The sequence below is a fragment of the Saccopteryx leptura genome, chromosome 3 (genome assembly GCF_036850995.1).
Source record: "Saccopteryx leptura isolate mSacLep1 chromosome 3, mSacLep1_pri_phased_curated, whole genome shotgun sequence".
NCBI classification, from domain to species: Eukaryota; Metazoa; Chordata; class Mammalia; order Chiroptera; family Emballonuridae; genus Saccopteryx; species Saccopteryx leptura.
The window spans coordinates 365,204,164-365,230,969 of NC_089505.1; the positions used below are offsets into that span (position 1 = coordinate 365,204,164).

A 26,806-nucleotide genomic window follows, 5' to 3' on the forward strand; every position below is an offset into this window, starting at 1 on the left:
CATTTTTCTGAAGCTGGAAACAGGGAGAGACAGTCAGACAGACTCCCTCATGCGCCCAATCGGGATCCACCTGGCACGCTCACCAGGGGCGACGCTCTGCCCACCAGGGGGCGATGCTCTGCCCACCAGGAGGCGATGCTCTGCCCATCCTGGGTGACGCCATGTTGCGACCAGAGCCACTCTAGTGCCTGAGGCAGTGGCCACAGAGCCATCCCTAGCGCCCGGGCCATCTTTGCTCCAATGGAGCCTTGGCTGCGGGAGGAGAAGAGAGAGACAGAGAGGAAGGCGCGGCGGAGGGGTGGAGAAGCAAATGGGCGCTTCTTCTGTGTGCCCTGGCCGGGAATCGAACCCGGGTCTTCCGCACGCTAGGCCGACGCTCTACCACTGAGCCACCACAGGTCAGAACAGCCACTATTTTTGAAACCCTATTCCACATTCAGCCCTGTGTGACTTTGGGGTGCACAAGGAGACTGACATCTGGAGAGACAGACAAGAATTACAGTCTCTGAGAAATGTCCTAAAGAAGAGGCGAACAAGGGCACAGGAGCAGGGAGAGTGGAGGGGACTTGAGACGGATAAGGGTTTCCAGAAGGGACAGGTACGGGAAGGCGATCCCGTCAAGGGAATGGCGTGGCCAAAGGCCGGAGGAGCAGGACAGCATGGCAGGGCGGGTCTGCTTCCCTGGACCCTCCAGAAAGAACACAGCAATGGCTTCATCTTCGCTTCCGACCTCCAGCAATGTCCAGCAATGAATCAGTGTCCGTAAGCCATTGGTTTGCGGTCATTTGTTACAGCGGGTGTAATGAACTGGTCCAGGGCTCAGCGAACACCTTTCCTCCAGACCTCTCATGTTGCAACACACACACATAGATAATTGGCTGATGACTCCATTTATTAGTAGTATAATATTTTTCTTCAACCCCGGATGCACTAAATGTAAAGAACATAAAAAGTGATATTTTGGACATCACCATGTGAAGCAAAGACAAATTTCCCCACACTAGTTTCTAGACAGAGACTATCAACTGGTGCAAAACGGCCTTGCAGGACCCCCTGGGGAGCAGAACCCGAGCACGAAGGCTGGTGAGGGAGCGGCATCCACAACCCACCAGACGGCCGTGCGACTGCCGGTACCGTTTGTACGTCCTTCAGAACGCTCTGGTGTTTTGCCTTTATTTCCCCTAAAGAAGTTTTCCTGTGTTGTCTTTATTTTAACAGCAATTTTAGTGAAAGGTACTCATGAGCCCCAAGAGAGTTGAAAACTTGGTAAAGAAAATGGTTCAAGGCCCTCGCCGGTTGGCTCAGTGGTAGAGCGTCGGCCTGGCGTGCAGAAGTCCCGGGTTCGATTCCCGGCCAGGGCACACAGGAGAAGCGCCCATCTGCTTCTCCACTCCTCCCCCTCTCCTTCCTCTCTGTCTCTCTCTTCCCCTCCCACAGCGAGGCTCCATTGGAGCAAAGATGGCCCAGGCGCTGGGGATGGCTCCTTGGCCTCTGCCCCAGGCGCTAGAGTGGTTCTGGTCGCGACAGAGCGATGCACCGGATGGGCAGAGCATCGCCCCCTGGTGGGCATGCCGGGTGGATCCTGGTCGGGTGCATGCTGGAGTCCGTCTGACTGCCTCCCCGTTTCCAGCTTCAGAAAAAAAAAAACAAATCCAAAAAAAAAAAAGAAAATGGTTCAAGACAAAAATGTACCTTCCAATAAAAAAATTGACTCTGTTCCACCCTTTAGTTTTTGTTTTGTTTTGTTTTTTTTGTGACAAAGAGAGAGACAAAGAGAGGGACAGATAAGGACAGACAGATAGGAAAAGAGAGAGATGAGAAACATCAATTCTTTGTCATGACACCTTAGTTGTTCACTGATGGCTTTTTCACATGTGCATTGATGGGGGGGGGGGCTACAACAGAGTAAGTGACCCCTTGCTCAAGCCAGCGACCTTGGGCTCAAGCTGGTGAGCCTTGCTCAAGCCAGATGAGCCCACGCTCAGGCCGGCTCCCTCGGGGTTTCAAACTGGGTCCTCTGAGTCCCAGTCCGACACTCTATCCACTGCGCAACCGCCTGGTCAGGCTACTCTGCCCATTTTCCATCAGCCTTTATCTACTGTCACTGCCAAATATCGGGCCACTCCTTCAGGACAAAGAAGGACTTTTTCTACATTATATCTTAAGGATAAACTGCATTTATTTACTTTCGAGTTGGCATTGGATATATCAACTTGCTTTCATTATTCAAATTGAGCAAAGGAGAGGTCCATGTGGGCAGACGCAGGAACCCGCATTGTTACATACAAACTTGCCGTAGAATTCTCTTGTGAGAATGAATGTCTGAGACCTGCAGCCTCAGAGTGTAACAGGACAGACAGCAGAGGCCCAGGTGGTACGTTCTCCTCCACAAATCTCAGTCCTTTCCCTTTCCACGGCGAGTGCTTGCAAGGGAAAAAAAAGATGACTTCATAGCATTTTCACATACATATTACAATTACGAGGGCAAAGCTGGGATATTTTTTAAAAATCGCATAACCCAATGAAGTTGGTTTTTCTTGAGTATCCAGTTGCTCATTCCCTTCAGATTAAAGCAGTTGATTCCAAGCAGGCTGCAAATCACACCATTTTTTGGATATTCAGATTGAAGACATTCATCAGAGGCACTCCTGAATGGCTGTCAAATTTTGGCAAACCTAGATCAAAGCAAGGTGAAAGGAAATGCATAATTCATCTACATACACCGGAAATGCGATAGCTGCTCTAATCACTGCGCGCACGCACACACACACACACACACACACGCACACGCACACACGCACGCGCGCACGCACAGGAGCACACATATCGCCGATGAGCTAGCTTAAATAATAACTAGGAAAGTGAGCTTCGACGTTGAGCAACTTTTTTTTGCCTTAGCAATTCTCAGCTCTCTCGCTGTCCTCCAACAGGCTGCAAAGGTTTTTGCCCTGCATCCCAGCGGGGTACAAAGTTAATCACCATTTCATTTGTTTTCTCTCTCCACCCCTCAGTGACAGAAATGTCTACAGGGTAACGAGTAGGCTTTCCCCATATTTCTACTCCCTGAAGGGTATCCATTCATTCACCAAAGCTATAAGCAGATCTTCTAGCACCTAAGCTGGAGATAAGATATGTTACTTATTTTGTTACCCTGTGGCCATAAATCTGCAAAACACAGACTGCTGATGCAAACACATGTATGGCAGGCTGCGGTACCTGTGATGACCTTCATTTGAAAGGGACACTCTGGGCAGTGGTGAACAAAGTAGGTAAGTCCCCAAACCCACAGATTTTAAATTTTCCAAAGAAGGCGGTTGAGTAAGAATTGCGTTACAGGCCCTGGCCGGTTGGCTCAGCGGTAGAGCGTCGGCCTGGCGTGTGGGGGACCCGGGTTCGATTCCCGGCCAGGGCACATAGGAGAAGCGCCCATTTGCTTCTCCACTCCCCCCCTTCCTCTCGGTCTCTCTCTTCCCTTCCCGCAGCCAAGGCTCCATTGGAGCAAAAATGGCCTGGGCGCTGGGGATGGCTCCTTGGCCTCTGCCCCAGGCGCTAGAGTGGCTCTGGTCGCGGCAGAGCGACGCCCCAGAGGGGCAGAGCATCGCCCCCTGGTGGGAAGAGCGTCGCCCCTGGTGGGCGTGCCAGGTGGATCCCGGTTGGGTGCTTGCGGGAGTCTGTCTGACTGTCTCTCCCCGTTTCCAGCTTCAGAAAAATACAAAAAAAAAAAAAAAAAAAGAATTGCGTTACAGTATGAAAAAGGCTGTGACTTGAGAAGCCCCAAATGCTGAAGAATCGGCAGCCAGTCTCGGCTAGGTGGCGTGCAGGGTGGGTGTGGGAGGGCTCCTCCCTCCATCAGTGTTTGTGGGACTGGGACTGGGCTCCAGCCTGCCCTCCACGCCCTCAGATCCGGTCCTCCATGTCTGGAACAGATTCATGAGTCATCCTTGACTGCTGACGGTGATAACCACGTCTTTGGCTCAGTAGTTTCCAGACAGGTTTCTATGGGAGAATGAGGGTTGCAAAATCTGTCTTTTATAGGCAGAGCCCTGGGCTATAAAGAAGTGATGCGGTGGATACATTCAATTTCATGAATACTTATGACGTATGTACTCTTTTCAAGGCATCGTGATGGATACAAAAATGAAGTCAAAAGTCCTTGTTTTCAGAGGTTTTAAGTGCAAAGGTGTAAGCATATGATGCCTAGTGGGCAGGGAACAGGTAAAAACAGAGAGAGAATGAGTATGGACACAAATAATCAAAGAAGGGATCTTCTTCCAGAAATGAGGCTGGAGATGTAAGGTATTTTTCCCCACTGAGGAAGAAGGAAGGGGCCAGAGCCACAAAGTGTGGAGTAATAAAAGGCTTTATTGAGTACAGAGCGCATCCTGTCCGACGAGGTTCTCTGGTCCTGGGTCAGAGAGGCCAGGGAAGTCCCATGGGGTGACCCGAGTGAGAGATATTTAAAAGGTCTCTAGGGTGGTTGAGCTAATATGACGTGGTGAAATCTCACTGGCTGACGGACGGTCGCTCTTTTCCTAAGGACCTCTGGGAAGTTTCTTTTGGCGTGCTTGGTTGTTGGCGGTCATAGCCAAAGTTCCCGGGTCTGGCCTCCCCACGTGACCATCCCCCATTGCCCACTACCCTAATTCCAGTCTTTTGTGTTAATTAAGGGCGTCAGTTATTTGTCTGGCTACTTCCTGCTCATTAGGGGCGTCGTGGGGAGGGGGAGATCGGAAGGTGGTGGCTTTGAGGGGTGTCAGGAGGAACATCTGTGTGGCCGTGACTGGAGAAACTTCGCGGATGCGGTCCTGTAAGGATTAAAAAAAAAAAGAGGGGTAATAGGGGGATCTGCAGGGTCCAGCCTTTTGGTGAGCCGGAGATGGACAGAGTCCAGTGGTTCCGACTGCCAGTGGTCCTGCATGGAGGGAAGCTTGAGGCAAAACTGTATGCCAGGAGTGGCGTACGAAGGGGGGAAAACTGCATGTCAGGAGTGGAGTGCAAAGAGGAAAAGAAGGGCGGTCCCATCCACTCCCATAACTGAGACCTGTGAGGGAACTAGAGGTCCATAGTGTGGTGGCAAAACAGAGAAGGTAGCCCCCATGTCCACAAGAAATGAGATGGACTTACCCACTAGTTGCAGTATACCCTGGGTTCTCTGAGTCCAGGCCGTGTCCTAGGAGTTTGAGTGATGCACCCACCTGGCTGGCTCGTCCTCACATAGAGGCGTTGAGGAAAAAGCCTGTTGCCCAAAGGGGCAATCACTCTGCCAGTGAGTGGGCTGCTTGCAGTTAGGGCAGGGCTTAGTGGGCAGTCACGGGCAGAGGCCCTGCTGGGACCAGTGACCCTGCTTGCCACACTTAAAGCAAGCTCCTGGTGGGGATTTTCTTTGCGGCTTGGACTTAGGTCGGGCACCTCCTGTTACTTGTTGTCCTGCTGGCCTCACAGCTGCCACAAGAGCCTGGGTTTTGGAGAGTTACCTTCTGCTGCATGCGGGCCTGGCGAACAGCCTTGGCCTGCTTCTATTAGTCGTGACCATTGAAAACTTTAAATGCCATGTTCACAGGTCCCGGATAGGGGTTTGGGGGTTAGAATAAGAAAAGGTGGGTTCCTGGGGATCCTGGTACCCAGATCTGGCAGGAAATGCTGGAACCAAAGGCAGGACAGGGCCAGAACTTCCTGTATGAAAATTGGGGTTGGGCCTTGGGGTCCTGCAAACCATGTAAGAGCCAATAGTAGGTGGAGAATGGCCTGATGGAGGAGGGGCTTAAGAACACAGTGGAGAAGGGAGGGGCCCCTGGCCAGCAGGGGAGGAGAAAGAGAAACTGGTATTTGCAGGTGAATGAGAAACAGGATCCAGTGAAGGGAGGAGAGGGGGCTCTTGGAGGGAAGAGACCCGAGGGAAAGAGGTCCAGAGGGACCAGAGAGGGGTCCCAAGAGAGGGGCGCGCCTGTGGGTCAGGCAGGAAGGGGAGAGAGTTGGGAGTTGGGCGAAGGAGGAAAGGTTAGGAGTGGAGGGTTTAGGTGAGGTTTCTCTGGCCAAAAAAGGGCCTGCGCGGTGGAAAAGGCAGCACAGAGATTAGGACGGGAGCGTGAATAATTAGAAGCCCTGAATGTAAGGGATCTCCAATCATTTCCCAGCTTTTGGCGAGAGTTAAATTGGTGAGGCTGTTAAGACCGAAAGTCCCTTCAGGAGGCTAATCCAGTGGGTTCAGTGGCCTGGCCACAGCGGAGAAGAAGAACAGTTTCCTGTGCCCCCATGGCCACCCTCAGTCCTCGGAGTGGTCAGAGGTGAGCATTGGCATCCCAAAACTCAGCTTTGGCCATGGACAGATAAGGTAAAGTGGATGTTCTCAGGACGTATCCACGGGCACACGTACTCGGAATGGAACAGAAAGAGGTCCCTGACGCAGCTGCGGTTTCAGACAGGGAGTCTAAGCGGAAAGAATTGAGGATAGTTTGGAGGCAGGGGACTTACCACATCGTGAGCTGAAGTGGGTGGAAGGTAGGGGAGGTCCTGGTTCTTTCTCGGAGGGGAAGGGGAGAGGAGTGGTCCTTGTGGACTTCAAACTCCTCCTGGGTTTTCGGCACCAAAATGTAAGGTATTTTTCCCCACCGAGGAAGAAGGAAGGGACCAGAGCCACAAAGTGTGGAGTAATAAAAGGCTTTATTGAGTACAGAGTGTGCATCCCATCCAAGGAGGTTCTCTGATCCCTGGGACAGAAAGGCCAGGGAAGTCGCATGGGGTGAACCATGTGAGAGATATTTAAAGGGTCCCTAGGGTGGTCGAGCTAATATGACGTGGTGAAATCTCACTGGCTGATGGACTATCGCTCTTTTCCCAAGGACCTCTGGGAAGTTTCTTTTGGCACGCTTGGTTGTGGGCAGTCCTAGCCAAAGTTCCTGGGTCTGGGTTCCCCACGTGACTGTCCCCCATTGCCCACCACCCTACAGGAGATGCGACTGATCCAGCAGGAAATACCAAATTTCAACTTCCTTCAACTCCCCCTCTACTCCCTTTCCCCTCCCCTCCCCTCCCTTCCTCTTCCCTACCCTCCCCTCCTCTCCCCCCTCCCCTCCCCCTCCCCTCCCCCTCCTGCTCTAATTCCATTTAGGAGAGAACAAATCAAGAGCTCTCACTACAGCCTGAGGAGCCCTTGCAGCAGTAGGTGATGTGACCCCAGCAGATATTGGCTCTTCTGAAAAGCTTTCCCTCCCCCCCTCCCCTCCTTCCCCCATCCCCTCCCAACCCCCTTCTCTTCCCCCTCTCTCCCCTCCCTTCCCCTCCCCTCCTCTACCCCCTCCCCTCTTTTCCCCCTTCCCCACCCCCTCTCTTCCCCCTCCCTCTCCTCCCCCCTCCCATCCCCTCCCCTCCCCATCCCCTCTCCTCCCCTCCCTTCCTCCCCTCCCCTTCCCTCTCCTCTACTTCCTTCAACTCCCCCTCTACTCCCTTCCCCCTCCCTCCTTTCCCTTCCTCTTCCCTCCCCTCCCCTCCTCTCCCCCCTCCCCTCCTCTCCCCCCTCCCCTCCCCTCCCCCTCCCCTCCGCTCCGAGTCTGGGGAACCTCCCTCCAGGAGCTCCCATAGCCTCTGTGCTACCTCTGTACTTGCACTTCCCATTTATCACATTAAAAAGCAACTTCGCTGTGCCCTTTTCCATGTCCTACTAATTAGGCTCTGAATTGTCCAGGCCATGGCATGCAACCCCATCACCGAGCGACAGCGTCTGACCCTGGCTAGCGACTGTAAATGTCTGCCGAGCAGAACTGGGTGTCCAGTGCTACACAGAACATTCACGTTCTCGATAAAGACGCAGTAGGTTAAGTGACGGCACTTCAGGGTTTTACTAACCGTCTGTCCAGGATGCTCATAGTGAATGCAATCAATGTACAAAGAATGACCCGGAGAGGCTGTTGAACATGGAGGCCCCGCAGCAGTGTGGACTCAAAAGGTTTGGGAATCAGGGTGCGTGAATCTGTTCTCTAAACCAGCGCCTCGGTTGATTCCAGGGAGCTGTCGCCATGCCACTAGGCTTTGTGAAGCTCCGCCCTCCTTACAGGGTTTCCCTAACAACATGCTACGTGCTTTTCCAATTAATTGTACGGGTGGGTTCACCTTAAACCCCATAGAGAATGAATTGATACAAGCCTGCACCACCTGACAATTTTCACTTCTGAATGTTGGGCTGCAACATGACTCCGGCTGGTTCAGCCGTTATTGGTTAGGCCTAACCAATAATTAGGGCAGCATCTCAGCCCACCCAGCTGAGCATGCGCGCAGACCTGAATGAAGTTAACGTCCAGTGACGCAGAGAGCGACCTGCCGCCAGAGGGAGTGGGTAGCAGAGAAGAGCTGTCAACACATGTCACTCATTTACAAGGGTTCAAGAATAAGAATTTCTCAAGTGACCTTGGGACCCAATTTTGCGACTATCGGATTAAAAAAAACTTAGCTCTATTAATGCCTGCGCCCAGAAACCCGAAACGCCAGTAAAGGAAGAGGAAGCATCGCTCAAAATGCCAGTAAATCAATATTGGCCAGCGTCCTAAACAAAATAAATCTTCCCTCGGCTTCATGGCGATTTCAGAATTAACAAAGATTTCCTAAACAGGGAGCGCAACACAGTGTCAGGAGCCATAGGCCTGCAAACTGATTTGAATCACAGGCCTCTGTCTCCAAGCTGCGGGAGCCGGCCTGCGGCCGCCCTGCAGAAAGGAAAGATAATGAACGCCATCCGTCTTGTGGTGGACGGTGCTCTGCGGGCTGTTTGAAATTCCGCCCGCCTCTCGCCCAGACCTCAGGCACCCCTTGAAATATGCTGAATCACCGCCGCGGACACATAGGGGGACTCGAAGTGCCTGGGAGATTGCAGACACACCACCGTTGGTAACAGATCATTTCGTGGGCAGTCGGCCAGAGAGTTATTTGGGAAGCTCTAAGAAAAAGGCCTCTTAATATGAGGTATTCTTAAAGGGTAGTGCTGTGCACCTATAAAAGCCCTTTTAAAATGATTTAAGCATTTAAAATTCATGTTCCTTCCTAAGTCCTGCTGCCTTAAAAATTAATTTTCTCTATTTGAGGTAAGAATGTAGACTCGGGAAGATACTACTATTAGAGTTTAGTGGTAGCCAGGAGTCCTCTTCAGGACACACGATCAGGACCTTCCCCGTCTGGTCATTGCCACTGTGGCTCAGCACCGAGCGTGCTCCGATTTCAGATATGGTCACCTCTGTCCAGACAGCGACAGCCCAGGCCACACGTACCTGGCCCAGGGGACGGCTTCAAAGTAGCTGGCAAGGCTGAGAAACAGTAACTTGACACCATCTTGGATGAGAAAGAGAAAACATATTAAAATGACCCAAATCGGAAAGAAGTACAGGAATCCAAGCAGTCCCTTGGGGAATGGTGACTTACAAGCAGTCGCTACCATCAAGGAGCATGTGAAGACACTGGCTAACATTCCTCCAAGAAACCACCTGGAACAGCAAGAAAGCTCAGGGTCAGCAGACTAGTCATACGTTGCCCACACATGCGATGCTCTTTCAGACCGACTGCACACGTCCGGTGTTAACATTTACTGTAAAACCGCGGCAACAAAGATAGTGTGGCATTGACAAAAAGAATAGAAAATGTAGCTCAATGGAAGAGGCCAGACAGCCCAGAGAAAGACCCATACAGGGACAGTTGCATGATTTTTAACAGAGTTGCAAAAACAATTCACTGGAGGAAGGGTTGTCTTTTCAACAAACGGTATTGAAACGATTGTACTCTTCCCAAATATTTGCGAAGAGTGGACCCGCATGTGTATATCATTCTTTAACACAAAATTGAACTCAAAATGAGTCATAGACTGAACATAAACCACAACAGTATAAAACTTCTGGGGGGGGGCGGGGGACAAAGAAAACAAAGGAGGAAATCGTATGTCCACTGCTTCCCAACCTCGCCCAAAAAGTGTGTTCAACTTTTGAGGTTTTGCCCAGTCTGATGAGTGACTGTATCATGGCGGCAGGGGTCTCTGTGTAAAGAATCGCGTCTTGATTGTTTTTATGTTCCAACTATGAATTATTGAAAAAGATTAAAAAAGGAGAAAGGAAATTTATGATGAAAGATCCCATCATCCGGAAGCAGGCATTATGCAAATCTGAGGAGTAGCCTTTCAGATATCTCTTTACATGCATTTTTAAATTGAGCATTTTCATTTTAAATTATTTAGTTTAATTTTAAATGTGCATTTGAAATTGAGCTTTGACAAAGGTACACTAAAGCATAGGAAGTGCACATCTTGGGTTTTTTTTTTGGGGGGGGGTTTGTTTTGTTTTGTTTTTTAACATAAGCCCCTGTCGCTGCTGTGCCCAACTCAAGGTAATAGAGTATTTCCTGTAAGGTTTCCTTTGTTGTTCCATCCCACTCTATCCACCCCACTTAATCACCATCCTTACACCTATAATAACGGATTCATTTAGCCTTTTCTTGAATTTCATGTGTATATGCAACTATAGACACTTCTGTCTGTCTTATTTCACTTAGATAATATCTATGAGATTCCTCCATGCTGTTGTCCACATAAATAGCTCTTTTTTTTAACCAATTATTTACTTAAATAACCTTCTTATGTTAGAATAACTTCAGATATACAGAGAATTTGCAAAAAAAAAAAAAAAATAGTACGGAGGTTCTCATATACCCTGCATCCTGCTTCCTCCATTATTAGCATCTTATGCTACTCGGCGTGTCCGTCATGGTTAAGGAACCCACTCTGATGTGTCACCATTGATTCAGTCCCACACTACATTTGGACTTGACCGTTTTCCCTAAGGTATCCATGTTCCAGGATCCCATCCAGGGCACCACATTACATTTCGTCATCATGTCTCCCGAGGGTCCTCTGGGCTCTGACAATTTCTCAAACTCTCCTTGGGGTTCATGACCTTGACCATTTTTGAAGACTACCGATCAGATCATACAGAGAATGTCTCTCATCTGGGTTTTTCTCATGGTGAGACTGGGGTCTGGAACCAGCGCGGTGAAGTGAGGTTCTTACCGCATTGTATCAAGGGTGCATGCCATCAATATCACTGACCTCTGTTCACGTTAACCTTGGTCATCTGAGGTCATGGTTGCCAGGTTTCTCAGCTGTAACATGACCTTTTTACCCTCTTTCTATAGTCTGCTCTTTGGAAGCAAGTTTCTAAATGCAGCTCGCACTCCAGGGATAGGGAGTTAAGCTCCCCTCTTAAGTGGGGACTATCTACAGAAATTAACCTAAGAGGACTATTTCATTGACAGTCCTGTGAAATAAAGAAAAGATTTTCAGTGATCGATTAAGTTTAGGAAATGCCAAGTTAAAGAAAGTCAAATATGCTTGGCATGTGGAGGTCCTGGGTTTGATTCCCGGTCAGAGCACACAGGAGAAGCGACCATCTCCTTCTCCATCCCTTTTTCTCTCTCTATTTCTCTCTCTCTCTCTCTCTCTCTCTCTCTCTCTCCCCCTCTTTCTTCCCCTCTTGCAGCCATGGCTCGGCTGGAACGAGTTGGCCCTGGTTGCTGAGGATGGTTCCATGGCCTCTATTTCAGATGCGAGCATTGCCCTCTAGTGGGCTTTCCAGTTGGATCCTGGTTGGGGCACATGCAGGAGTCTGTCTCTGCCTCCCCTCCTCTCATTGAATTAAGAGAAAAAAAAGAAAGCCAACACGTTTCTTCACTCCACTTTTTCACCGTGGCTTTTGCACGCTAAAGCACATTGTGATCCTCCAACACGGCACATAATGCAGATTTTTGCGAATTTGTTTTTAACCACATGACCTCCCCTCCCCATTTTTGTTCTTTGGTCCCACTGTGATCTAAAAATACTTCCCAAACCTCATAATTATCTGGGAAGCTCATTTTAAACCACTGACTCTTACTAGATCTAAATTTGTATCTCAAGGGATAGGACCCAGGGCTTTGTATTTAAAAATACAACTCCCCTAAGTGAGAATGAGGTATTAGACCCTCAAGAGGCAGGACTTGAGAGCAGTTAGCAATTGCAAAGACCCCAGGACTGTATAATCCCTCCCTGTTGCACTGATTCAAAAATACTCATGAGTCCCTGGCACTGTGATACAGTGGTAAAGGAGACATACAATGCCTCAGCCTCAGGGAGTTCATATTCAGGTAGGGGGAAATAGATCATTAATATTCATACAAGTGAACATATAATAAGTGCTCTGAGAAACTGTGAAGTGAGGTGTGTGTGAGAGGGTGGTATGCTATTTATATAAAGTTGTCAAGGAAGGGCTCTGATGATGTGACATTGGAACAGATTCCAGAAAGAAGGAAGGACATACATCAGGAGGCTTTCTGGAGAAAACTTGACTAGGCAGCAGAGCAAATAGCAAGTGCAAAGACCCTGAGGCACGAGTGGGGTTAGCACAGAAAGGACGTGATCACTGGCCTGGAGCTTGAGGACAAAAAGGACAGGAAGGACATGCAGGACAGAAGGTAGAACAGAAACATGACTATTATCAGGCAAGAACATTATGTGCTCTGAGATGCTGAGCAGGCATCCCTGGGACAGATACCTGTTGTCAGGATATAAAAATATAATGGGAAAGGTGGAGTCCCAGCAGGACTCCAAGTCCCCGAGTGGGAACTTTAAGTGCCCTTGAACTCCAAACAGAGGTACTTACACTGTATTTGTAACAGAGAGTTGCTGAGGATTTAAACAAAGGATGATATATAGTAAACCCAATTCCTAGCAAGATATACGGGCTTTTGTATGCTTGTGAGCTAGTGTGACAGATGAAGAAGCACTTATCATGGACAGACAAATGAGCAAATTTTAACCACAGAGCTGCCTAAAAATGCTTTGTGGAATAAGGCAAGTAAATAATCAATCAATCACAGCTTCATTAATTATGCAACACCACGACATGAAAATAAAATCTGAATTACCTTGCATATGCAGAAATGATCAAGCACGCAGCAAGCGCAACTGTTTGGAAGGAGATCTCTCCCAACAAACTGGTTTCTAGTAGGAAAAATAGAAATAAATCAATTAGAAATAATTGTTGATTAAATAATGCTGGAACAGTCAAATCATATTAACACTTCTCTTCTGCATACCAACAAGGAAGCTTTCCGGCGCATGTCATCCCAAACAACTTGTTAGAAGTAACAAGATAAAATTATCAAATGCTAGAAAAATTCTGCAAATAATCAGATTTTTTTTTTTCTATCATTGCCTAAATAGTTTGGAGCTTGCCTTTTACTTTAATGTTGGGGGAAGGGTTAGTAGACTTGATACTAATGCCAGAGCTCTAACTCTGATGAGGATGGTGGTGACGCATACATTTGTACATTGCCTTATAATTCACCGAGCTTTTGTTACATAAGTTCATTAACCAACACAACAGACCTAGGAGTTAGGAACCATTATCATAAGTCTGCAAATGAGAAGACCAAGACTGAGAGGGGTGATAACACTTGTCCAAGGTCACACAGCTCAGAAGGGCCACAGCCAAGATTTAAAAACCCCATCTAGGCCCTGGCCGGTTGGCTCAGTGGTAGAGCGTCGGCCTGGCGTGCAGAAGTCCTGGGTTCGATTCCCGGCCAGGGCACACAGGAGAGCGCCCATCTGCTTCTCCACCCCTCCCCCTCTCCTTCCTCTCTGTCTCTCTCTTCCCCTCCCGCAGCAAGGCTCCATTGGAGCAAAGATGGCCTGAGCGCTGGGGATGGCTCCTGGCCTCTGTCCCAGGCGCTGGAGTGGCTCTGGTCGCAACAGAGCATCGCCCCGGAGGGGCAGAGCATCGCCCCCTGGTGGGCAGAGCGTCGCCCCCTGGTGGGTGTGCCGGGTGGATCCCGGTCGGGCGCATGCGGGAGTCTGTCTGACTGTCTCTCCCCGTTTCCAGCTTCAGAAAAATACAAAAAAACCCCAAAAAAACCACCAAAACCCCATCTAGCCAGAACATAATGTTTTTGCCCAAAATGGGGTATGGAAGGAGAGTTGTCGCTTTGCATTCCAGAAGCCCCTAAAGGGCAGGAACGGAACATATATCATGAGCTTGTCTGGCCCTGCAGAACCCTTCGCTATCAATAAAACATTGCTGTCGAGTCACAGTGAAAAGGGCTGCAAATTCTCCAGTGGTGAGGAGTAAAACCAGTCGGAACCCTGAGAATTATTCTAATCACCTAAAAGAAGTCAGAGCTGGCTTGAGGATTGCCACATAAAGATTTAAAAGAAAGTATAAGCAGACCCTGCCTTATTTTTGCCAAATGCTTCAAAAGTCCAATTTTGCAACAGTGGTTTAAAACTTGGAATGACCTTGTGCAACGAATGCATTTATTTTTGCTATTTATGAGTGAAGACTGAATCAGCACTTAAGACCCATTTAGTCCATCATAGGGGCAGAACACTGGAGACTGGCAATGCAAAATATAGCAGCCATGAATGATGTCCTTGCAAATGTACAGTATTTCTTGTGTACTGTGAATTAAATAAGTTCTGGTGGATTCAATTGACTACGCCATCATCTTTCTGAAGTATGTTTCTATTCTTAGCCTCCTCCAATTTCATGTGGAATTTGGGAAATATTTTCTCACAGAAACCAGTCTAGCTTGACAAAATGCAAAGATCGCTAGACTTGAATATTGAAGGATGACTGGGTTTAAGTTCAAGTTCTACAAAGATATGAGTTATGTGATTTGGACGGGGTACTGCTCATTGATTCATTCCATCAGTTAGCCATTTACTAAGTACGTACCTATTTTGGCTTAGCTGAAGTGTAACCTCCTTCAGGAAGCCTTCCTTGATTCTGTCAACTCCCCCTTGGCCCTTCACCAAGATACATGGCTCAGGCATATCACTGCCAGCACTATTTCCACAATGAGTTGAAATTGCCATTTTATTTCTCTGTGTTTCCCCTCTGCAAGCTCACTGAGAATAGTTGACATCTGTTTGCTGTTCTTTGGTGGCAGTGCCCATAATTTCTTTGGGGAATCACCTCTCCCCTTCTCTTTGTTCAATGCTCAGGTAAGAGACTGAGTTCTCTCCTAGTATTTGCAGCATCACATATTGATTGACAATGATTGTTTTTTTTATTTTCATGTAAATGAGACCCTCCCAGAACCCACAAAACTGGGCCTCATGACTTAACTGCAGAAGGCTAGCCTCATTTTCTGCTGGACTGGAACCTGGGAAGTTGCAGGCAGGGAGTCGCTGAGAACCACCGGGAACCAATAGTCTTTTAAAGAGTAAATAAAGCTCTTTACCAAAGAGAAGAGACAAGAAAAGCAGAGACTGACAGAAGCCCAGAATCTACACCTGGAATTTTCATTAACATGAAGCAATGACTTCCGTTACTGATAATACCTTTTCAGTGGGTTCCACGTGCTGGAACTCAAAAATCCCTGACTGACTAATGCGATGTCATGTGTCCCTACACCCGTAGCACATGGAACATCACCTGGAACAGAAGGCACACTCAAAACCCACATGTGAAGGAGATAAAGTGGAATCAGACGGAGACCTTGTCTGCCCAGGGCTCCATAGCCTGGGGAAGAAGAAGAAAATAGTTCCAACAGGGATAGGTGCGGGCTGCTAGGGCGTCACAGGGAAGCCACGGGCTACCTCCGCCAGCCACAGGGGCAGAGAAGGCTCCACAGAGGTGGTCTTGCTTGATTTAAACCTTAAAGAGGGGGTTGGGGTTGTAGCTGTAGCAGGTAGGAGACACATTTCACACCTAGCAAAGGGCATGTGCCAAGGCTCACTTGACCTGTGTGAATGTGAGTGTTCTTATCTATAACAATAGAGATAGCACACTTAGTGCCCTTAATTGACCCACCACAGTCATGAAGACCCTACTCTGTGCCAAGCACGATGTGGGCAGTTTGGAATCCAAGATGACTTAGACAGAGTGCCCATCCCCAAGGAACTCATACCCATTGGGCGAGGCACAGAAGTCAATGTGCAATAGCAGTGCAGGGAATGGGCATGAAAGCGGGGAGCCCTGGGAGCAGAGGAGCACCAGGAGAGTTCACTTCATATTCCTTTCCCCAGAAGCACAGGGAGGAATATGCCACCTCCCTGAAGGAGGTGGCAATGGAGGTGTGGATCACCTGAAAACTCTCTAAACAGGAAAAGCTGCTTTTCCTTGTCATCCTGACACCTGGAAAGGAAACTAGAAATGCCTCTTAAACACTTATTTAATAGCTGCACTGGACACAAAATGAAACAGGGCACTTGGTCTTTGTGAGAAGAAGGAGACAGTCAGTGATTTTGTGAATGCAAATAAAGAGAAGTTATTATTTTCCCATCAACCTCAACTATATGTAATCATAGCCTTACATTTTTGGAGTATTTCATCTACATGACACAGGTGCTAAGTGCTTTACCTGAATTATTTTCATCAGAATAACGTAGGAATTCTGCTGATCTTCATTTGTAGAGGAAAATGTTAAGTTTTAGAGGGTTAGGTGAATCGTTTCTGGGGTACAGCTAACAAGCGGGGAGCTGGACTTGCCGTACCAGTGTGTGCAAACGCCAGCAATCCCGAATTCACAAACTAGAGGTCAGGGGACGCACTTGATGAGTTTATTTCTGATTGACCCCTGACAGGAAATCCCAATACCTATTTATTTGACTTTTCCTCGCCAGGGACAAAGCATTAAGGGATATATCTCCTTCTTTTCCTTTTTTCTTTATGGATTATGTCAAATACACAGCTAAATACGAAGAGAAAACCTGCGCACGACTGCCCAGATTTAGCAAAGCCTAACATTTTGCCAAACGTCTTCAGGGTTTTTGAAAAGCAAATAAAACACTGCAAATCCAGTCTTTCTGACGCCTGTCAGGTGACACCTCAAAGGCAGTCACCTCCCCTGTGAACGCGTCCTGTCCCCGTGGGCGCTGGCCGCGCCCCAGATCCGACCTTCCTCACACAGGTTGATACCAGTTCCTAAGGGCACATTAGTCATCTCTGCCTCGTTCTCAGGCCCTGGAAGGAAGAATCGTTTGGGTGTGGCAAAGATTTTATTTAAAAAAAATAATAAGAAAAGGAAACTCACTTGAATGATTCAAAATGTTCCCCTGGCGATGCTCAGAAGCCCTCCCCTGGGCCCCAAGGGAGGAGCTGTGGGAGTTTTTCCCGGGAGACACAGGTGTGACGCAGCCGGAAGAGGAGCCTTTCCCAGACTCCGCCCTCCGCTTCTCCGACTCCCGGTCATCGGTCAGAGAACAGTCACGATCACCTCCTGGAAAAGCAAAAGATTCATTTCAGTGTGTGTGTGTGTGCCATGTGCATGTGTGTGCGCGCGCACGCGTGCATGTGTGTGTACATCCATGCGTGTTCCGGACTCTCAATGCGCTGTAACTAGCGATCATGACCATAGTAACGCCACTGGAGTAGGCTGGGACATGGACCTTTAGATGAGATGGCATTTCCATTTGTCATCATCCCTGAAGGTCAAAGAGGAAAAGGATCTTTGGTACAGAGACCTGTGCCCAGGCCCGGGAAATGAAGTTTTGGGGAAGGAAGCCGGTGCGGTGCAGTAGAAACAAAGAGACAACGTGACCGAGGGGAGCCCCCCCCACCCTCCCGGAACACGCAGCTGGAAAACTAAATTGCAGGCGGGCCACAGAAGGCAGGAACTTCCAGCCTGACATGTTTGGAATTCAGGCCGCAGGCAGGGAGTGGAGTGATGGCATGTCTCGGAGAGAGGGTGGCACCCTGTGCTAACTGCTGTGCATTTTTTATATAAATAATGTGGTTTTGATATATGGTAACAATCCAGTTGGTTCTGAAAGAAACCATAATAAGTCAGAAAAGCTTTCCTCTACTTTGATTGCTGTCATGGGATGTCTGGAGGGTAAAGTGACTCAAGGAAATAACAGCAGAGATGGAAGACCGTCCCAGAGAAGACCCTAAACCAGAGGAGACGGGAAGCTGGAGCAAGGGGAACAGGAGGCAAAGCTGAATGGGCTCAGGGCGGGCAGATCTGGTCACTCACTCAATGCGGAGTTTTCATGTCAGGGCAGACCCTGCGCTGCAAGTGGGGGGCCAGACACACAGCTGTGCCCTGCTCCTCCTTCCCAGTTCGGATGCCTTTTATTTCCTCTTCTTGTCTAATGGCTGTGGCTAGGACTTCCAGTACCGTGTCGAGTAAGAGTGGTGAAATTGAACAACCCTGTCTTATCCTCGATCTTCAGGGAAATGCTTTTAGTTTCTGCCCATTGAGTATTTTGTTGGCTGTGGGATGGTCATATGTGGCCTTGACTATGTTGAAGTATGTTCCCTGTAGACACACTTTGTTGAGAGTTTTCATCATAAATGGGTGCTGGCTTTTATCAAATCCTTTTTCTACCTCCATTGATATAATCATGTGATTTTTTACCCTTCATTCTGTTTATGTAATCAAGGATATTTGCGGGAGAGGCATTAATTAGCTCTAGAGGAAATCGCAGACCTCAGGTTGGGTGCCATGCATGAGGCCATCTTGCCTTCCTTTCTTAGGACTGGCAAAAGCGGAGCAGAAAGTCCTGACCAGTCCCCTGTGTCTGAGTCCTCTGTCCATTTTCAGGGTGACTCACGGGGCTCTGGGAACCCATCACCGTTTGCAGTATTGGGGTCTAGGGCGCCGGCTACGGAATAATTGCAACTAGTGAGGAAAGGGGTCTCGACACAGCTGCAAAAGGGGTGAACTAAGGCTAAACAAAATAGGCAACAACAACAACAACAAAAATCTTCTTTAGCCGGAAAAATGAAGCAAGAGAAAATCAGGGGAAGTAAGTTTTGATTGCATCCGCTGCCCAGAGAAAACAGCAGAACTATTTAATTTTGAATTCTTGAGTCTTCTAACCAGGCAACATTTTCCAGAGAAAAATAAATTGCTGATAAAAGTCACGAGGCGTTGGGTAAATCCGGAAACCAGGGTGTCTAGGGATAATTTGATTGCAGTTGACAGCCGAGAGGAGAGATTTCAGAGTTCCCATGTGCGCCCGGTTGACTAATTACCGATTTTGGAGGGGGTGGTTTGATTTGTTATATTTAGAAGATATTTGGAAACCATGAGAATTTTAACAAGAGACCCTCCTGTGTGTGCAGCTCTGTTGTGGTTCAATTACTTTAAAATTGTTTGGACATATTTTGAAGAGGCAACTAGGGGAAAACTAGATGTGAATTTCCAAATCTGTGAGATCCTGCCTTCAGAACAGTGATTCCCAAACCCTGCTCACCTCAGCATCATCTTCTTGACTTCTGACGTGTCCCCTAGCCTGTGTCCCCTAGCCTGTGTCCTCCTAGCCTGTGTGCCCCTAGCCTGTGTCCCCCTAGCCTGTGTCCCCTAACCTGTGTCCTCCTAGCCTGTGTCCCCTATCCTGTGTCCCCTAGCCTGTGTCCCGCTAGCCTATGTCCCCCTAGCCTGTGTCCCCCTACCCTGTGTCCCCTAGCCTATGTCCTCCTAGCCTGTGTCCCTAGCCTGTGTCCCCTAGCCTGTGTCCCCCTACCCTGTGTCCCCTAGCCTGTGTCCCTAGCCTGTGTCCCCTAGCCTGTGTCCCCCTACCCTGTGTCCCCTAGCCTGTGTCCCCTAGCCTGTGTCCCCCTACCCTCTGTCCCCCTAGCCTGTGTCCCCTAGCCTGTGTCCCCCTAGCCTCTGTACCCCTAGCCTGTGTCCCCTAGCCTGTGTCCCTAGCCTGTGTCCCACTAGCCTGTGTCCCCTAGCCTGTGTCCCCCTACCCTGTGTCCCCCTAGCCTGTGTCCCCCTAGCCTGTGTCCCCTAGCCTGTGTCCCCCTACCCTCTGTCCCCCTAGCCTGTGCCACTAGCCTGTGTCCCCCTACCCTCTGTCCCCCTAGCCTGTGTCCCTAGCCTGTGTCCCACTAGCCTGTGTCCCCCTACCCTCTGTCCCCCTAGCCTGTGTCCCCCTAGCCTGTGCCCCTAGACTGTGCCCCTAGCCTGTGTCCCCCTAGCCTGTGCCCCTAGCCTGTATCCCCCTACCCTGTGTCCCCTAGCCTGTGTCCCCCTAGCCTGTGCCCCTAGCCTGTGTCCCCTAGCCTGTGTGCCCCTAGCCTGTGTCCCCTACCCTGTGTCCCCTAGCCTGTGTCCCCCTAGCCTGTGTCCCCTAGCCTGTGTCCCCTAGCCTGTGTCCCCCTAGCCTGTGTCCCCTAGCCTGTGTCCCCTAGCCTGTGTCCCCCTAGCCTGTCCCCCTAGCCTGTGTCCCTAGCCTGTGTCCCCCTAGCCTGTGTCCCCTAGCCTGTGTCCCCCTAGCCTGTGCCCCTAGCCTGTGTACCCCTAGACACTTACTATTTTCCTTTGATTGCCCCACGTTAGTCTTTTACTTTGAAAGAAACTTTATCTTGATCATCTAAATGCCCTAGAGAGAAAATAAATGTAAAAATGGGTACATGGAAACGAGACCTTATTTAATTTGCACTGAATACTGCTTCATTCAGCAAGAAGCTCTGATGCTTGTTCTTTGCTCAGAGAACTTAGAGAAAACAAAAGGCGGAGCTCAATAGTCTGAAAGCTACGGAGGCTCTGACCTGAGCCTCCTCCTTGGATTCAGCAGGAGCGTGAGAGGATTGGAAGAGGGGTCACAGCCTCTGTCCCACTGTGGGCCTCCGAGCTAGTTGCTGCTGCGTTCTAGAGGCACCTGCTGCCCCGCCCCACCCTGCCCCGCCCCACACTCCAGGAAATGTCGCTTTGAGAAGAGACTTGTCTTTGTGCCGAAAGCCAGGCTAGAACCAAGGGAAGAAAACTCTCAAAGGCATATGACAGGTCAGCAGAAGCAAGCCGCTCTGCAGCCGTGCTACCGACCAGGAGAAGACACAGCTAAAAAAGGCAGGAACCTCCCACAGAGGCAAAGCTGTGGGGACCGAAAGGACACTAACGATTGTCAAGGGGGTGGGAGGGGGCACGGGGACGGGTTGTGCTTGCGCGGACTTCTCCTGGGTTGCTGGAAATGTTCTGGGATTAAAAAGTGGTCATGATTGCATAACTTACTTTGTAAATATATTTTTAAAAGTCCCCTAATTCTGCAAATTAGAACGGTAAATTTGATGATATGCGAATTATATCTCAATTGGAAAAACAAGGAGTGCTCTTTAGTTCCATAGGTACCTGTGCCTATCTCTCAGGGTGCTGCCACTCGGGAAGGTGCCCCTGACGTCCCCTTCTGATTGAAGATCCCGTGCACAGCTTATTTACCAGAGACTCCCTGACGTCCCCTTCTGATTGAAGATCCCGTGCACAGCTTATTTACCAGAGACTTCCTTCTTCAGGCTCCGGAACACTTGCACCAACCTTTCTATAAAGCTGTACACCATTAGCCATTTCTTTAAAAAAAAAACATCTATAGCTCCATAAGGCTGAAAACTGACCTCTATTTCTTGTATTTTTATTAAACATATTGGGGTAGCATTTGATAACACTATGCAAATTTCAGGTGTACAGTTCTCCTCCCTTTTTATCTGACTTATTTTATGTGACACGCAACTCGAGATCCATCCATGTTGTCGCCAATGGCAGTATTTTATCTTTTTTTTTCTTTTTTTGTGGCTGACTATAGACATTTCTTTATATGCCTTTCTTTTGTGATGTCATGGTCTTCTGGTTCCCTGCCTGAGAAATTTTCCCCAAAGAGACTTTCCTGGGTGTAGCTTAGTGACCACATGCTCAAGAACTCTTAAGTTTGAATCCAGGTTCTGCCACTTACTAAGTGTGAGGCCCCATGCAGAGTATCTAATCTGCCTTAGTTTTCCCTTCTGTAAAATGGGGATAAGAATAATAGGGACTCGATGTTGTTGCGAATCTCCCATTACATTATATACCTTTACTTCATGGCACTTACTTACCACAACTTTGTTTTGTATTTGTTTATGAAATTATCTAACAAAAGCCCAGACCCCACACCTTGCCCCAGTAAAGTAGAAACAAGGGCTATGTAATTTGTGCTCACCTGTATCCCTAGACCCAGTGCTTGTCTGGCAGGTGGTAGGCGCCGCCCACTAAATATCCCTTGTTTCCTTTCTAGCACTAAAAACAGTTATAACTACAACTTATTGAATATCAAGCATGGAACTGTGCCTGGTATGTACTGTCTCATTGAATATTAAGATATACTTTGAGCTTCCATTACAGTACACTGTGTTTTATATACATGTATGTGTATATTCATACATATTTACATGTGATAATATTATATAATGTGTATTATGAAAGACATATGATATGTCTAATATATACATACAGCATAGCTTTCAACAGAAATATTTCATGTATTAGTATCATATATACCGATATAATATGTAAATATATTATTATCATACTATGCATGCATATCTTGTTATAAAAATGAAGAAACTGAGAATTAGTAATGTTAAGTACCTACCACAATGTGCCCAAACTAGGACTTGAATTCTGACTCCAGTATCCTGTCTCCACCATTATCCCATATAGAAAAGTTATCTTGGAGACGTGCAAATATTTTTCAGGTTTTATCAACTTAGTAATTTACACATTTAAATTTTAGGCTATTTTTTTGCAGGACATAACATGTATTTGGATCATATAAGTAGTGTGGAGAGAACTTTAGATGAATTTTTAAATGTGGCTCATCCTCTCCACCAAAATGACAGCCGTCTGCGGGTTTTGCATTGGCCCAGGACCAAGTGTTGCTCCTGCTCATTCGGAAAAGGAGAGTCAAACTCACCACTGTCACTGCCATGATGCACGTTGAGCCTGCTGACTCCCTCCAACCAGATGTCGTCACCTGGGGAAGAGTCGACATCCCCAAAGAGGCTCCCATGCAGCCAGGATTCAGAGGCACTGAGGTCGAAGAGCGAAGAGAAAGAACGGCGGATTCTCCTTTTCTTCCTGAAGATTCTGGAAAGAAATGAAAATGACCTGGCAGATAAGGAACAGCCATCACCTCAGGTTCCAAACAGAGAATCGAGCGAACGTGATTTGATCAACCGAGGACATCTCTACAATTCAGGTCCACGGAGCTCATTTACTTTCTTCCCTCTATTAATGCCACAGAAGTTTCTTAAGTGTCTGTGTGTGCCAGGGGCTTGCATCAATGTCCAGGATACCAAGATATAAGACAAAACCCTGGGCACAAATCATTTACAGTCTAGTATGGAAGAAGGACAGGAACAATGCAGACAGAGCTAACACTTTCACAGAGCTTATTCTGCGCCAGGTGTCTTTCTTAGTGGTTTACGTAGAGTAACTCACATGACCCTCCGGGTGGCCCTGTGAGGTAGGCACCACTGTTATCACATTGTTCAAATCAAGAAACTGAGTCACGAAGAGGTTGAGCGGCTTGTTTGAGGTCATAGCTGAGACGCACACCCAGGCAGTCTGGCTCCACACTCTCCGCTCTGTTGCTGTGCTGTTGGGGGGATGCATGCTCTGGTCGAATTAACTAGGGGCTGCTAGTTGAAGGCATCAGCTACAAGAGCACCAGGAGGGGCTCTGTTAGGAGTCCGGGGAAGCTTTGTGAATTAGCAGCGCTGGGAGCTGCACAGGGTAGTCTGACCTGTTCGTTGAAGCATAGGTGACTCCCATATTGGATCATGCTGGGAACTGAGGCTAGAAAGCTAAAAAGAAGCTGGTCGTGAAGAACCCAGAGTGCTAAGGGAAGGAGATGAAATTTCATGTTCGAGCAGAGGGAGATCACTGACATATGTATGTCCAGGACAAGGGCGCAGTGATGACATAGTTGTTTGCGTTTCTGAAAGATTTGGACTCTACACACTACCGGAGCCCCACCAATCCATCCTCTCCATCGCTATCAGTGTCCTCTTGCTCAGGGGAAATCTGACAGTTTGTCAGTGGTTCCTCTTTATCTCCAGAATAACCCCCAGACTCCTCAGCCTCGAATGGACCCCTCCACCAGCTTCTGCCTCTGCCCCCCGTCTTATTTCTTGCAGACCAGTTCTTTTCACCCTAAGTTGTATTTTTTCTTTCAGAGACAGAGAGTCAGAGAGAGGGATAGATAGGGACAGACAGGAACGGAGAGAGATGAGAAGCACCAATCATTAGTTTTTCGTTGCGACACCTTAGTTGTTCATTGATTGCTTTCTCCTATGTGCCTTGACTGCGGGCCTTCAGCAGACCGAGTAACCCCTTGCTCAAGCCAGCGACCTTGGGTCCAAGCTGGTGAGCTTTGCTCAAACCAGATGAGCCCACGCTCAAGCTGGCGACCTCGGGGTCTCGAACCTGGGTCCTCCGCATCCCAGTCCGACACTCTATCCACTGTGCCACCACCTGGTCAGGCCTAAGTTGTAGTTTTACCAAACAATTTGCCATTCCCCAGATTGTATCCAGGTCTCTCAGATCTCTCTCCAGAAGTCTCCTTTCGCACGTCCCACATCTCTCCAGATTCACATCACTCATCATCATCTCTAGGAAATTCGTTTGAACCTGTTCCCCCAGGTAAAACCAGCTGTCTTCCTTTTCCCTCATTTCGCCCTATTCAGACCTCTACCTGCTGTTTGTTTCCCCGCAGGCTAGACATACCCCTTAATCAGCCTTTGTGTCTCCACGGTCGGGAGCAGTCACGGGCTCCTTATCAATGCGTGCTCAATGAGCAAATGAGCGCGTGAATAACTGAGGAAGGGATCAGACTTCTGATTTTTTTCTGTGTAATACATTCTACTCACCGGACTGAGCTCTCCTTGTACATCACACTGGTCTGGGATGGGCTCAGGGTTATGTTGCCATCTCTGCCGCAGAGGAAACTGTCTTCTGTCCAAATGTAGTAGCCATTGGTGAGGAGCCTGGGGCTTCGACGACAGGGAAGGTAGGAGCCTGTCAGCGGGTCTAGGGAGCAGCAGTCAAAGGAGCTGTCGCCATCCAGGAAATCCCGGGTAAAACTACAGAGGGAATAGAGATATACACAACGGAATATTACTTGGCCACAAAGAAGGATGGCATCTTACCATTTGTGACAGCATGGCTGGACCTGGAAGGCATGATATGCTAAGTGCAACAAGCCAGACAGAGAAAGACAAATCCCATATGATTTCACCGAAATGTTGGAATCTAAAGAATAAAGTAAACAAGCAGAACAGAAACAGAACTCGGATGAATGGTTGCCAGAGGGGTGGGGGCCAGCGGACTGGATGAAAAAGGTGACCGGATTAAGAAGGAAAGTCCTTTAAATCTCTGTCCAGAACGTCCAGTCTTACAGAATCCACATTTCCAGTCACCGTGAAGGAAAACGCCTCTCTGCATTCGTGGCTACCGATTCCTTCTGTGACCCTAAGAACGTCGTTCTTAATCTTCTGGGCTCAGCTCCTCACCTGCGAGAGCATGAGCTGCAGAACATTTAGTGCTTCTTTCCATTGTAAACACTTTGGTGACTATATTATGGCTCATCAGCTTCTTCACCAAGCAATGCACCTGACCCCTTCATGTTAGTCAACTGGGGGGGGGGGGTGGAAAAATTGCAAAACAGCCTCTCTGCGGTCTTGGAAGTTCATAATCTACTCTACCCCCTGACTTTGAACAGCCCTGTACACACTGTATCCTTACCCTTGTCACTGTAATAGATAAATGGAACTCCGCAGCCACCAGACACAGAGGAGTTATAGGGTGAGCATGCAGTCAATGAGATCTTTTTAGCTTTAGCCTTTGCCAGCTTCCCTCTGGGTCAGCTGCACAAATGGTTGCTTAGTTACCTCCCGTCATTTGGTATCAAGGAAGTCTCTTCAATTTAGCGAAGTAAATCTATACATGTCTTAAGTTTGAAAAACAATCACCCGTCTGTACAATTGGAAGGCACCCTCATGTTCCACTGAACTTCTAGTACATTTTTATTTTTATTATTATCTTTTTTTTTTTGTATTTTTCTGAAGTTGGAAACGGGGAGGCAGTCAGACAGACTCCCGCATGCACCAGACCGGGATCCACCTGGCATGCCCATCAGGGGGCGATGCTCTGCCCATCTGGGGCGTCGCTCTGCTGCATCCAGAGCCATTCTAACGCCTGAGGCAGAGGCCATAGAGCCATCCTCAGCGCCCAGGCCAACTTTGCTCCAATGGAGCCTTGGCTGTGGGAGGGGAAGAGAGAGACAGAGAGGAAGGAGAGGGGGAGGGGTGGAGAAGCAGATGGGCACTTCTCCTGTGTGCCCTGGCCGGGAATCGAACCTGGGACTCCTGCACGACAGGCCGACACTCTACCACTGTTAAGCCTATCCATAATGAATTCCTGCACTAAAGTTAGTGATGCTATTTTAAATAGAGATTATTTAGTGTTGAAAACTTACCATGGACCTGACTCATACTTAATTCTTTATCTCCTTTAAACAAACCTCCCTAAAAGCTAAGCATTATTATCTTCATTGTGCAGCGGTGGGGGGGGGGGGGGAGTGACATGCAGAAGGGCAAATGACTTGGATACTTTACATAGCCACATAGCTAGAAAGCAGCAGAGCTAGGATTTGAACCCTGGTCTATCTGACTCTGAAGCACTTGCTCTTCCCACGTGGCCTGCCTGTTCATCCTTGGCTGATGCATTGATAGCAATAGGAGGCCTAGAATTTACAACAAGGGCAGGTCCTAGCACCCACGGTGATCCCTTGGTACCATCAGCACACTTCGCAAAGTGCTAAGTTGTATTTTTTTTTTCAGAGACAGAGGGAGAGTCAGAGAGAGGGATAGATAGGGACAGACAGACAGGAAAGGAGAGATGAGAAGCATCCTCTGGTGCTTGCGCGGGGAGTAAAAGACAGACACGGACACCTGGGATGGGGGTGGGGGGAAGAAGGAAGGAAAAGAGACTTCATTGCAGAAATCGAACAAGACGGGAGACCCCACACGTTTCAGTGGAGTGT

The 26,806-nt window shown here is 48.4% G+C and overlaps 1 protein-coding gene across 3 annotated transcripts in view; it reads right to left on the minus strand.

Annotated features, from left to right (window-relative positions):
- Positions 1-2,512: 2,512 nt before the first annotated feature.
- TMEM71 (transmembrane protein 71) overlaps positions 2,513-26,806 on the minus strand; it is a 28,086-nt gene continuing 3,792 nt past the window's right edge. For 2 of the 3 annotated variants that reach the window (XM_066379553.1, XM_066379552.1), the window contains 7 exons: positions 24,633-24,845; positions 22,676-22,848; positions 17,038-17,223; positions 12,928-13,003; positions 9,406-9,467; positions 9,255-9,315; positions 4,353-4,805 (listed from right to left, as the gene is read on the minus strand). In XM_066379553.1, the coding sequence (XP_066235650.1) occupies positions 4,754-4,805; positions 9,255-9,315; positions 9,406-9,467; positions 12,928-13,003; positions 17,038-17,223; positions 22,676-22,848; positions 24,633-24,845 (823 nt within the window). In that variant the 3' untranslated portion in view covers positions 4,353-4,753. Of the gene's footprint in view, positions 2,676-4,352; positions 4,806-9,254; positions 9,316-9,405; positions 9,468-12,927; positions 13,004-17,037; positions 17,224-22,675; positions 22,849-24,632; positions 24,846-26,806 lie in introns of those variants that run through there. The other variant, XM_066379554.1, reaches the window with a different exon arrangement.